The sequence below is a fragment of the Carcharhinus amblyrhynchos genome, chromosome 13, assembly GCF_965287045.1.
Source record: "Carcharhinus amblyrhynchos chromosome 13, sCarAmb.v2.hapA, whole genome shotgun sequence".
NCBI lineage: Eukaryota > Metazoa > Chordata > Chondrichthyes > Carcharhiniformes > Carcharhinidae > Carcharhinus > Carcharhinus amblyrhynchos.
The window spans coordinates 33,822,390-33,836,226 of record NC_137336.1 but is presented as its reverse complement, the minus strand read 5'-3'; the positions used below and the strand labels follow the sequence as shown (position 1 = coordinate 33,836,226).

General features: G+C 43.8%; 1 protein-coding gene across 4 annotated transcripts in view; it reads right to left on the bottom strand.

The window, feature by feature from the left end:
- The window catches only part of LOC145351825 (myotilin-like), a 117,134-nt gene that overhangs the window by 31,207 nt on the left and 72,090 nt on the right, over nucleotides 1-13,837 (bottom strand). For 2 of the 4 annotated variants that reach the window (XM_080201500.1, XM_080201501.1), the window contains exons 8-9: nucleotides 11,093-11,243; nucleotides 7,463-7,564 (exon numbers count right to left, since the gene is read on the bottom strand). In XM_080201500.1, the coding sequence (XP_080057626.1) occupies nucleotides 7,463-7,564; nucleotides 11,093-11,243 (253 nt within the window). Of the gene's footprint in view, nucleotides 1-7,462; nucleotides 7,565-11,092; nucleotides 11,244-11,472; nucleotides 12,150-13,837 lie in introns of all 4 variants that reach the window. The other 2 variants (XM_080201503.1, XM_080201502.1) reach the window with 2 other exon arrangements.

Genomic DNA, 13,837 nt, shown 5'->3' with positions numbered 1-13,837 from the left:
AAACTTTACTTTTTACTTTACTTTAAAGGGCACCAGAAAGGATTGTAGATTTCTACCTCCTTGGGCTACTCCCCCCTCCTCCACCACCACCCTCCTCTTGATTCCTCCCCAGACTTGCTTTCGGGTCAGCTTGGCTGTGTGATATAGAGCAATCTGGGGCCTATCAGATGAAGCAGGAGTCTTGAAGTAAAGGCCTTGCCCTGAAAATGCACTTGATGGGTCAAGTCTGTAAGTGTGGTACAGGTTTTGGCTGTGTTTACCAAAATATTATCAACGGATTCTAACCGTTTAATTATTCTGCTTTGCCTGTGTGGCTGATGTCGAGGTGCATTGCCCTGTTTCTTAAATAAGTTTCTTTTAATCTCTGGTGTGGGAAAATTCTGTCCGTAGATAGAATTTGCATTTATGGTTAACATGGTCAGGTTTTGCTCTCTAATACATTTCTTGTTAAATCATGAGAAAGAATTTGACTTCTCAGTGAAGGATTCTGCATATCCATTCCTCTTCCTAACATTTGCCTTGTTAAGACTGGCAACAAAATATATACCCACGGACATGTAAGGTACTTGAATTAAAGGTGAAAGAAAGACTTACATTTATATAGTGCCTTTTGAGACCTCCAAAGGGCTTTACAGCACTTAACTCCCATTTGGAGTATTGTGAGCAGTTTTGGGCCCTGTATCTAAGGAAGGATGTGGTGGCCTTGGAACGGGTCCAGAAGAAGTTCATAAGAGTGATCCCTGGAATGAAGAGCTTGTCGTATGAGGAACGGTTGACTATTCTGGGTCTGTACTCGTTGGAGTTTAGAAGGATGAGGCGGGGATCTTATTGAAATTTACAGGATACTGCGAGACCTGGATAGAGTGAACATGGAGAGGATGTTTCCACTAATAGGAAAAACCAGAACCAGATGGCACAATCTCAGGGTAAAGGGACAATCCTTTAAAACAGAGATGAGGAGGAATTTCTTCAGCCAGAGAGTGGTGAATATGTGGGACTCTGTCACAGAAGGCTGTGGAGGCCAGATCATTGAGTGTCTTTAAGACAGAGGGAGATAGGTTCTTGATTAATAAGGGAATCAGAGGTTTTGGGGAAAGTGCAGGAGAATGGGGATAGAAAAATATCAGCCATGATTGAATGGCGGAGCAGACTTGATGGGCCGAGTGGCCTAATTCTGCTGCCATGTCTTATGGTCTTGTAGCCAATGAAATACATTTGTTGAAAACATGGCAGCCATGTTAAACACAGCAAGCTCCCATAAATAGCAATATGTTAACATACAGGTCATCTCCTTCTGCGATGTCGATTGAGATGTAAACCTTAGTCAGGGTACCAGAAATAACTTCCCTGCTCCTCAGCCTGAGGGAGCTGGTTTAGTATCTCATTCAAATGATGGTGCGTACACCTGATAATACAGCACTCCCTCAGTACAGTGCTGGCACCAATCAAGATTTTGTACTCGAGTCACTGCTGGGAACCCGCAGCCATTGAAGCAAGAGTGCTACCCACTGAGCCACTGCCGACATCTCATCCGGAGCATTATGTTGTGAACCTTAGTTAAACTGCAGATCAAATTGCTGCAGATTTACTGGTGGTCATTTGCACAACTAAAGCTTGACCTCCGCGCAGTCCATTTTACATCAATTAGACACAAAAGGCAGGATTTTCCAACCATGTGGCTGACCGGTCAAAAGCCCTTTGACTTTCAGTGGGATTGGAGGGTCCCGGCAGTGGGCAGGGCCAGAAGACCACGGCCAAAACCTTACCACAAGAAAAATGTAAGTCACCTTTGAAGTAAATACAATAGAAGTCAGGTGTTCGCACATGACAAGATTCCTACCAATTGCGCAGTTGGGTGAGGAGAAATATTTGATCCAAGATAGAAAACGTTAGCCTAATTTTTGTGTCTGCAAAAGTTTGATGCAATTGAAAGGCTTATAAACAGCTGAATCCCCACAGCTGACAAGACCTGTTTAGAAGGATGAAGGGGATCTCAGTGAAACTTACAGAATACTGAAAAACCTGGATAGAGTGGACGTGGGGAAGATGTTTCCATTAGTAGGAGAGACTAGGATGTGAGGGAAGAACCTCAGAGGAAAGGCCCTTCAGAACCGAGAGTAGGAAGAAATTTCTTCAGAGGGTAGTGAGTCTGTTGAATTCATTGCCACAGAAGGCTGCGGAGGCCAGGTCATTGAGTATATTTAAGACAAAGATTGAAAGGTTCTTGATTGGTAGGAGAATCAAAGGTTATGGGGAAAAAGGGGGAGAATGGGTGTGAGAAACATATCAGCCATGATTGAATGGTGGAGCAGATTCAGTGGGCTGAATGGCCTAAGTCTGCTCCTATACCTTATGGTCTTATGGTCTAAGACAACAGTTCATTCCCACTGCTCAAAACATGAGAAAAAGCTGCTTTAAATTGGGTTTAACATTTTACTGTTGGGTAATTGGGACTGAATCACTATAGTTCAGACTAAATGGCTGGAAGAACTACAGACCCCGTGACTGTAATGTGGACTGTTGCTGCCTAGAATTATTGAGATCGTAAATTCAAAAGCAACTTAAGTTAAGTTGCTTTTGAATTTACGATCTCAATAATTCTAGGCAGTAACCGTCCACATTACACCCTCAATGCATCCAAGCATTTCAGGATGTTCCAGTAGGGGAAGGAATTGGATATTCAACAAGATTAAGGAGGACTTGGAGCAAGTGAGTGAATGTGGTTCAACAGTTGCCTTTTGAAAGGCCTCTTGAAAGTTTGGAAAAATAGAGCAAAGCCGGACAGTTGAAGGTGATAATCACACAAGATTTGCTGATGGTGTGCACTGTCACCAAGACTGAAGATAGGTTAGACATTGAGTTCCAGCCTGTTATAGAGGCCTGGTCATGCAAAACTTGGAGAGATTTTTAAAATGAAGATGAAAATTTTGAAATCAAAGTGCAGGGAAGCCAGGAGCCAGCGTACGTTAGTGAGATTGGAAGAGAAACGTGAGCAGGATTTAGCACAGATCAGGATGTGGATGGTGGAGATCCGAATGATTTGGAGTTTGTGTAGGTTGAGACTGAGAAAGCTGGTGGGGAGTGTGCTGGAGAAGTTGATGAAGCTTGCCAGCAGATAGGCCACCATATGTTTAGCAAATCAAGTGGTGCAACTAACTCTTTAAGTACTGTTTACAATTGCAAGCTTGTCACATTCCTGTCAAACTGCAGCATGAATTTGTTTTGATCATTAAAAATAACGACAGCATTTTGATTGGTCTGTGCAAAAGTACATGGGCACAACATTCAATCGCATAGCGAAAGAGGCATCCCTGGCTTTCCCAGGGACAGGTTACATTGCAGCTTTTACTGTTCTATGCTACCACATAGCTTCACCGTCTGTATCTATCCAAACATGCTGAATTTCTATTGGTCCCTTTCGCTACTTTATTTCTGATCAAAAAAGCCAATTCAAATTAAGTCCAATCGTGATCTCCATATGAGGGACAAATCAGATCCATGCTGACAAGACATCCCATGGATATTGCTCCCATCGATAACGTGAGATAAAAGTCAAGTGTAGCCGCTGAAGTGTGGTGAACATGGAGCTCAGTTGAGTTTCAGATCAAGTCCATAACTCTGTACTTTTACTGAGCGGACAGTTGACCCCTTCTCACAGTGAGGACAATCGTTTTTTTGTTCGGTATATACCTGCAGCTGGGATTAATTGGGCTCTTTATTTATCACGGAAGCAGCCTCTTGGAAAGGCAATGATGTAATCTCAGTTTCACAGGCTGCCCTTTCTCTCTAGAGGTGCATACCTAGAAGCCTGCTTGTTCAAGTTGCCACTCTGCAAAGGTGTTACGACAGCTGTCAGGAGGTTGTCCCGCGTGATGTATTGCTTTGAGTTTGTGTCTGTATATGCCCTGTTTGTGGACACAATTCCCCAAACTCCTGCCAACTCCCCAAACTTGTGCTGCCAAATAAACCTGTTGGACTTTAACCGGGTGTTGTGAGACTTCTTACAACACCTCCAGTCTGGCAGTCAAAGCGTGGAAGAGCCAGAAATTCCTGTAAGCACCTCTTCTTCCAGGGGACTCGCCATAGGATGAGGTAAGCAGGCAGGGTGCGCTGGATCTGGGGAAAGCCTGCAACCCGCACAGAAACAGAAACACCACCTTGTTGTTTCTGGTTGTCCTTGGGGGAAGTGACGGGTGTGTTTGCTTTGCTAAGTGTGGCATCAGTCACCTGCTTCGAGTGAGCGTAAATGACAGACAGACAAGGAAGAAGCTTCAGGGAAATAAACTCAGGGCAGCAGTCACAGAAAAAACTGGACTTTCCCCCAGCAGTTGGCTGTCGACTATTTTCCTGGATGACTGCAGGTTTCTAATGCAGTGCTTCTCAGAGCTGCAAATTTGATGGTCCAGGGTCCCTGTGAACATTCTTCCAGTCCTGCTCTCCCTGCACCAGTGTATCCTCAGGGTGCTGCAATCCCACAGCAGGATCCATGTGATCCCAAACATGGAGCACCTGATCAGATATCAAAGGGATAATGACAGGAAAAGCAGTTACATGTGTAGCTAAACACCCCAATGTTACACAAATCAAATACAAAGGATACCTGTCAATATTGCTGAAAATGGCACTTGTGGGTGGTTTGTAGAACTGCTGGTCCTTTTTTCTTCTTCTTACGCAGTCCCTCAGGATAGAACATGACTCTGGTTTGCTGGATTCAGAGATGGTTGTGTGATCAACCATTGCACGGGGCGGCACGGTGACACAGTGGTTAGCACAACTGTCTCACTGCACCAGGGACCTGTGTTCGATTCCTGGCTTGGGACACTGTCTGTGTGGAGTTTGCACGTTCTCCCCGCATCTGCATAGGTTCCCTCCGGGTGCTCCGGTTTCCTCCCATAGTCAAAAGACATGCTGGTTAGCTGAATTGGCCATGCTAAATTCTCCCTCAGTGTACCCGAACAGGCACTGGAGTGTGACAACTAGGGGATTTTCACAGTGACTTCATTGCAGTGTTAATGTAAGCCTACTAGTGACTAATAAATAAACTTTACTTTATCTGCAGACTCTGTCACATAAGAAGCAGGTGGTGCTTGAAGGGTTGGAGGTTTTGTACGCCCTGTGATACCTTGATTTTGCATCTTTATGTTCCCAATGAAGTGTTTCCGTGTTTTCCGTGCCTTCCCCCTATGAATGGGTCAGCAGAGATGTTTGATCTCTTTAGGGATGCATTGAGGACAGTGGGAAGGTGTTTCTGCCGTCCCTGTGGAGGTCTCCTCTGCTGCAACTGATTTCCATGTAGAACACTGGCTTCAGGAGTCTGGTGTCAGGCACACAAACTCCATGTCCTAGCCAGTGGACCTGGTTTTGAGTAATTATAACCTCAATATCGGGCACATTGGCTTGGAAAATGTACCACTTTTCTTGCCACCGAATTTAGAGAATCTTGTGAGGGCATCGCTGATGGTATTTCTCCAGCGCTTTGAGATGGATGCTTTTGGTTACCCAAGTCTCTGAAGCATCGAAGAATGCGGGGATCACTGCTGCTCAGTAAACCTTCAACGTAGTTTCGGGTATGAGATCCTGGTCTTAAAGAACCTTTTCTTCAATCAGCCAAAAAGCTGAGCTGGCACATTGGAGGCAGTGAGGAACTTTGTTGTCTATGTCTGCCTTCACTGAGAGGAGGTGCCCACAGTCCGTATCTTCCAAGACCTCACCAATGACCTTCATTGACAGAGCGGTTGTGCTGTGGGAGCTGGTTGGAAGAACACCTAAGTTTTTCTAGTGTTTAGTGAAATTCCCATACTCTCATACGCTTTGGAGAATGACCTGAGGCTCGGATTCTGAGTGGGCGCACACAAGTGTTATCTCAACACTGAGACTCAGTGGCTGGAATTTTATCGCCTCACAGAATGGAATTCTCCGTTGGTCTTGGGCGGGATTTTATGAACCTCGTCCGAGTGAGGTCGTAAAATATCAGCCAGTGACTGGAGTGATTTTGGTTTTGGATTGAAGGTGGTGTAGCTTCAACAGTTTTCTTTCTATTCTGAAAGTTATCTCTGTGCCTGTGGCTAATCTGTAGATGGTGAGCTGCGGTATTGCAGCAAGGAAATTGGTGAAGGGAGTTGTCAAACTCTTGACAATAGGTAAGTTTATTAGGTTCCTGTCAGTTTTAAATGGGAACGCTAGCCACATTTTTGACACACATGCATGGACATACATAGATGCATGTACACACACACACACAGACACACACACACACACAGTCAATCCTTCAGGGAGGTATATTTTATATTTAAAGTATCTGTGTGGTTCTTAATTTTCATGTATATTTGTCAGTATATTAGCTGACCTTGTTAACTTCATGACAAGGCTATAAATATTATTAAGACATTAAAAGCTGATGTACGTATTGACTAAGCGGGCAATTTCAAGTCTGCACTCTCCATCGCCAGGAATGGTGGTACATCCTCAAAATCTGGAAAGCGCAATTTGTGCTGATGAGTTTCTGATGGACCTTCCCAGTCCTTCACCAATGGAGTGGTGTAAAAACACCATAGGACCACAGAAAGCTCATTTCAATATATTAGCATGTCATTGGCAAGGACCCTCGCCGAGGGGGAGCTCGGAGGTGAGCGCTCAGGCAGCCAGCACCCTCCGTGGTGTGCACTACTGAAGGGGTAATGGAAGAGGACTCGGGGCACACAGATAAGTTCAACTCGGGGCCGGGGGTTTCAGATTGCCATTTCAGAGAGAGGGGTCAGGAGAGGTCACTTGCAGACCTTACCCTTCCTTCATGTCAGGACTCCTCTTGCTGTAAAGGGGTCGTGAATAACGATGAAGGCAGCGCTTCCCGGATCCTCCGTCCTGGGTTCCTGTCCATATTGCAGCTGAGGGAGTGCCTTCCTTAGTGGGGGCTTGCAAGAGGGTGGAAGGGGTTGAGATCAAAAGGCTCAGCACTGGGGTGACTGTGAGTTGTCAGGGTTCCAGCAGCGGTGGTAGAGGGTGTCTTCTGCTCCTCTCCAGCTGGCACCCTGGTGGGGGGCCGCCTCCAAAAAACGTGGTGTCACCTGCTTGCCTGCCATCCCCTGCAGTCGTTGTGGAACAAGCTCTGGAGTGCAGTTCATGTGGAACTCCCCAGTGCTTGCAGTTGTTAAATCATTGCAGGGAGGATGAATCACAGGGAACACAATGCTCTACTTGTGGGTATAAAAATAATTGCTCGTGAGGCATAAGATTTGGCCTAAAAAAACAGTGGCTCCCTTGGCGGGAAGCACATTGTTGTGCTGCAACAAACACGCTGCCATTTTTTGGTAAGATTTCGCCCTGAATATCCAAAATCAAGCCACCAGCAAATAGTAATTTTACATATGTCAACAAACTAGGAAAGATTCCTTTGATAATTGCAACAATCAGCAATCTTTCTACATTCTCACCTAAATCAGATTCCGTGTGGTTGGTTAATTACCTGGTTAATCTGCTCATTTTCCATCTTTTGAAGTTCAAGTACAGATGCAGCGTTCTCTGCTCCCAGCAATCTGCGAGCCATCCTTTGCTCGTATGTTAGTCGCTAGAACAAAGAGAAAATTGCACTTTAGTTATAAGAGAAATTCTTGTGTTTATAAATTCTAAAACCAAATCGAACTTCTTAAACTGAGGCTCATCAGAATCCAGTTGTCCAGTTTAATAAAGTGTTTTCTTTCTCCTCAAAAACATTTGTAACTTGTCTGTAAAATATGCAGACTTGGAATTCCCTCAGTGTAATTTGCGCCAATCTTGCCCCTTTAGCAGAGTTGCTGTGCTGAGTGGTCACTGGCTGGGTTATACGTACATGTTCCTGGTTATCTTATGGTCAGTGTGAAGTGACAACACTCACTGCTGATCTCATGGAACGCCCTCCATAAAGATCTAGTGATTAACCTCACTTTCCCAATGCTGCTTTGATAATGACACCAAGGTCTAAGGGATCTCCACGATCCATCCCTAGCCATGTCACCGAGCAGGCTGAGCAGCCAATCACATAATAGAATTTCTACTGACAGCAAACCAGGAAGTCAAATGCAATGATGATCATTTACTTTTTATTAACTATTTTACAGACAGCAAAATAAAGATTGGGACATACACATTGTAGAATAAGGAAGAAGCTGAAATATCTTAAAACTTTAAAAAATGTATTGTTTCTTTAAGGATCTGTGGAACATTTCATCATAATAACTTGATGGGGGGAATTATCCAGTCGTGGGAGGAATTTTCTGCTCCCATTGCACTGAACGGAATTTAGGCTGAGCGCCAAATTCTCCATCCTCGCTTGCAATGGCGGCAGGGTGTGAATGGCTGCAAAATTCCTGCCAACATTTCACAAATATAAAAGTAGGGGTGGAATTCTCCCGTTTGTGGCAGGAATATGGAATATTGCTGGTTGCAGGGACTGGCTGGAAAACATGGCAAATCTTCTGACCCTGACTTCATTAATTATACAACCGGGTGTTTTACGCTGTAGCCCATGACAGGAAAGGCCTTGCTGGTGTGTGTAGTCCAGCATCGTATCCAAGTGTCAAATTGAAAAGGTGCTCAACATCACTGACCCACTACTGAAGGAAGAAGACAGTCGGGTGGTGCACCAGGCTTCAGATGGGAATTTTGATGGTCTGATGGAGACAACCCTTGCTCTCCTCCTGAAAATGAAGATGGATCTCTGGGAACATTCTGAGGCTGGAAAATGGGTCACCTCCAGGAATATGGAAGCACCTCCTGTAGATGCTCTCCCCATCCACAGTTGTTGTGTTTCAGGGTCTAAGATTGCGAGGGATTTTACCCCAAACTCCCAAAGCAGCTCCAGGCACTGGTCGGATGAGTCCTGACTTCTGCACGCCAAGTTGTTCCAGATGTGTTTTGCACCTGTGTGTTTTCCCATTGGTGTTGCAGAGAATTGGGTAGAGGGGGGGGAGGTGGTGTGGTGGAAGGAGATACAGTTCTGTATCATTTGCCTTCATTTGCATCCCATTAAGGGATGCAAATCACTTCCACGCCAGCAGGTTTCCCAATCTGCCAGGGTGGGCATGCGGAAGAGCCTGTCGGAAATTCACATCAGTGTCAAACTGAGTTTTGGTTCTCCTGCCGAATTCTAACACCGCTCTCCCACCTGCCATTGAACCTTTGGTGGGGGCATGACAGAATACTGCTCTCAGTTTCCAGGGCCAGAGAGGAAGCCACTTATAAAAATGCACAACTTATAAAAATCCACTTATAAAAATGCACTAGTCAATCAGTCCATTTCGGCACTATTTTCTGGAAAAAGATAAATTTCTGTGTGGAATTATTTTAATTATGAACATACACAGAATATGTTTATGATTTTAAAGGAATTATTTATTAGTGTCACCGGTAGGCTTATATTAACAATGCAATGAAGTTAGTGTGAAAATTCCCCAGTCGCAACAATTCGGCACCTGTTTGGGTACACTGAGGGTGAGTTTAGCATGGCCAATGCACCCAACCGCCACCTCTTTCGGACTGCAGGAGGAAACTGGAGCACCTGGAGGAAACCCACAGGGGGAACGTGTAGACGCCACACAGATAGCAACCCAAGTCAAGAATCGAACCTGGGTCCCTGGCGCTGTGAGGCAGCAGTGCTAACCACTGGGCTGCCTTAAAGCTATGAATTTCTGAAAAATCAGTAATCAGAGGCAAATTACTGACTCCCTTGATATATATGAATTGATGAAGCTAGAAATCTATATAAACAATTGTGCCCATATGACATGAAAATTAGCAAACGACTGATATGATAAAGTCCAATGGGGCTGCAGGGATTTAAAGACTTTGAGAACAGCATTTTCCCATGTACATGGCACTCAATCCATTATCCTCTATAAGGCTGATATAAATGCATAGTCGTTAAATTGTTTTGACACATTTGTCAGGGAAACTGTTGTTTAATGTCGGTAATATAATTGAAGGCACTGCCTGGGGAAGATATTGAGCAGTCCAAAGTCAGTGAGAAGAATTAATGTTATTACAGATGTAAGTATTACATAACGTCAATTACTTGTCATATGGTCCTTGCACACAGAATAACTCAGAAACATCTTCCTGTTAATTCCCCTGGTGGGACATTCCATTTGGAAACCTTCCTCAGGTTTGGTGTCAGATGTTTAAATCACCATGGCAACAATATTCTGATATTGACTTAAATGTCTTTTTTTTAAGTAATTAGGAGATTTCTAAGCCAACTTTTACATTTCTGTTGATGGATGAATCTTCAACATTCAGACGGTGGAATTGCCTCATACATAATCAGTGGAGCCAAAGCTCAAAAGCAGAGGAGTAACACGGTTGCTAATCAAAGCTATAAATCTGTCAAATTAGATTGAACATGTTCTTTCAGTTCATAGAATAAGCAAAAGTAAATGAACTTGAATGCACATGTCTTGATGAAAAAAATATTGTCTCTTGTAACTAATGTGTCTATGATTCACGGTTAGCACTGCTGTCTCACAGCAGTGATTCGGTTTCGATTCCTGCTTGAGTCACTGTCTGTGCAGAGTCTGCACATTCTCCCCATGTCTGTGTGGGTTTTCTACAGGTGCTCTGGTTTTCTCCCACAGTCCGAAAGACGTGCTAGTTAGCTTGATTGGCCGTGCTAAATTCTCCCTCAGTGTACCTGAACAGCCACCGGAGTGTGGCAACTAGGGGATTTTCACACCAACTTCACTGCATTGTTAATTGTGTTCATTGCAGTGTAAGCCTACTTGCGACACTTATAAGTAAACTAAAAAAATGATTTGCCATCAGAATTTAAGCCATAGAATTAAGACATACAGGAACTGGTGTTATTATGGCATGGATTTCTAATTCTGAGGTGAAGTAATTAAATGGATTTCTGGCCCCAATTAAGAATAGGTCAGAAGTTGATGGTATATAATTGCTCCCAAAAAGTTAAAATCAATGTCTCAGAAGTGCAAGAATGAATGGCCTGTTTGTATATTTACATTCTACACTCCCAGTGAAAGTACTTTCAAAATAGATCTGATTATAAAAAAGTGCGTTCATCGTTAATGCTGTTAAAATGAAATTTATCTGGGTAATCTTGTACCTGCTGCCCATCGTGTAGAAGCTCACTTTTACACCGCAGTTTTCTTTCCAAGTCTTGAATAACAGCATTTTTGGAACCTTGGATTTGTTCATCACTGGTTGGCTTTGGTGACTTGACAGTTTTCTTCCCAGAGTTGTGAGGATATCTAAAACTAATGAAAACATCAGTGATAAAATCAGGGATAAAAACAAATCAAAGATAAAACAAATTCTTATTATTCTTATCAATAATTGAGCATTTGAACATCATTGCAGATATTCAAGTGGACTGTACCACAGACAAATGTGTTGAGACTATGAAACATTTGATTAGAATGAACATTTTGAACTGAAAATGTGCACCTTGCCAGATGGACCATCTTTGTGGAATTTCATACTTACGTAATATCTTTTGTAGGCAGTTGCATTTCATTTTTTGGAACTGAAATACATTGTGATGGGAGCACGGAACTGAGAAAGGCTGCAGGTGACTGAGTAAAGGAAGGGGAGAATTTAGGTTTTGAGGAAGTGCAGGAAGAAGATTGAGGACTGAAGGAAGAACAAGGAGTAAGAGGTGGCGGTGGAGATGTTGGAGTTGACTCTCTATTAGAGCCAAATGATGAAGATGCAGTAGAAATCGGAGAGTTTACAGTTGATAATGCAGGTGTTTGCTGCCCGTTTTGGCTCTGCGATTGCTGGAAGGAGATAGGTAACTGCCCAACATAATAGGGCTTTGTTTGCAGGGTAGAGGAATGCTGAACTACTGAAGGTGTTGAGACCCCAGATGAGGTAGACTGGATCTTGGGTAGGCGCTTAGTCTTTGATTGAATGAAATCACTTGGACGTTCATAGTTGAAACTTGATTGACGCGTTGGCTGTGAAGAAAGGTTGGTCACATTCATAGCAGTGGCTTGTTGCCTTGTCTCACACATGTACTGCGATCAGGAGATAGTGGCTGGACTGGAGCTGGTAGTATGCCTGAAAAAAGGAAGATATTCTGCCTTTGCCCGTTGCCTTTTTGGTGAATGTCTTGCGAATTTGATGGAGAATGATGCTCGATATTCTGCTGTGCTGGCTGACTAGGCAGAAGAAGGAAAATAATTTTTAAAGAGGAAGATTTTAACGTACTGATTCTAATACAAATAAATGCGGAAGTATTCTGCAAAAGAACTGTTATGCTTGGTTTGGCTGTCAATAATTAAACCAGTTTTCATATTTGTATTAGGCCAACGTAGGGGTGAAATTCCAGTCCTGGGGCATTAACAGCAGAGGTACTTTGAATGGCATGCTCTATACATCAGGACAGAGAGGAAACCTAGTGTGTTTTCCAACATCCCATCATTAACATGTAGTGTGATTTGGTCCCACATTGGCAACACGATGTAGGGGACAGAATTACATCCAGAACTTAAAAAAGTGCGGCGTAGTGGCACAGTGGTTAGCACTGCTGCCTCACAGCACCAGGGACCTGGGTTCGATTCCCAGCTTTGCTCACTGTCTGTGTGGAGTTTGCACATTCTCCCTGTGTCTGTGTGGGTTTCCTCGGGTGTTCTGATTTCCACCCACAGTCCATAATGTGCAGGTTAGGTACATTAGCCATGATAAATTCTCCCTCAATGTACCCGAATGGGTGCTGGAGTGTGGCGACTAAAGGATTTTTCACAGTGACTTCATTGCAGTGTTAATGTAAGGCTACTTGTGACTAATAAATAAACTTTAACTTTCAGTGCTTTTGTAAAGTCTCAAAGCTGTATTTATGGTATCAGTTCAGGAGGTAAGTTTTCAATGTTGTCTTGCTGAAAATTTTTATGGAATCACATAGAATTCTAACAATTTTCAAGAGGACAGCTTCCTTCAGTGAGAAAACCCTGGAGCTGCTGCTGAGGCTGGTCATGCCAAGGACTGTGCTAATTTTAGACACACGGGATATGTAGCAGCCAGGTTCAGAAAGACCATCCACTTTGCACTCCGGCCCATAGCTAGAATCAGCCCAGGGATATCCGTTCCTGGGAAGTATATTTTTAGGCTCAGCCAAGTAAATGGCACAATAAGGAGGAGTGCACTTGCCAGATCAGCAGGAATTCCTGGCTGCATTACAGAACTGTCTTCCACCTAGAACAGCACAATATGCCAGTTCCAGGGACCGCTGCTGAACGCCTCCCCTCCTACCAGTGGTCTCCAGCACAGCTGGGGCTTCTCCCTGGGACACCGACAAGAACTCCAATCTCATTGAGTCCATTTTGATGGGATTTTCCATGCTGGGTAATCGTCTGGACATGTTATTGATGTGGGGCTCTGCAGGGAATTTGCGAGGGCCCCAACTGTTCACATTATATTTAATAATTTGGAAGATGGAACTGAATATATTATCTCCAAATTTACAGATGGTACAAAGTAGGGTAGGAAGGTGAGCTGTGAGGAGGACGCAGAGTGATTTGGATAAACTGAGCATCTGGGTTTGGCAGATGCAGTATAATATGAATAAATGTAAGTTTATCCAATTTGGTAGCAATAACAGGAAGACAGATTATCACTTGAATGGGTGTAATTGAGGGAGCTGGATACTCAACGAGATCTTGGAGTCCTGGTACATTAATCGCTAAAAATAAGCGTGCAGGTACAGCAGCCAGTAAAGAAGGCAGGTGATATATTTGCCTTCACAGCGAGAGGATTTGAGTATAGGGATAGGGATGTTTTACTGCAATTGTATAGGGCATTGCTGAGGCCACACTTGGAGTACTGTGTGCAGTTTTGCTTTCCTTATCTA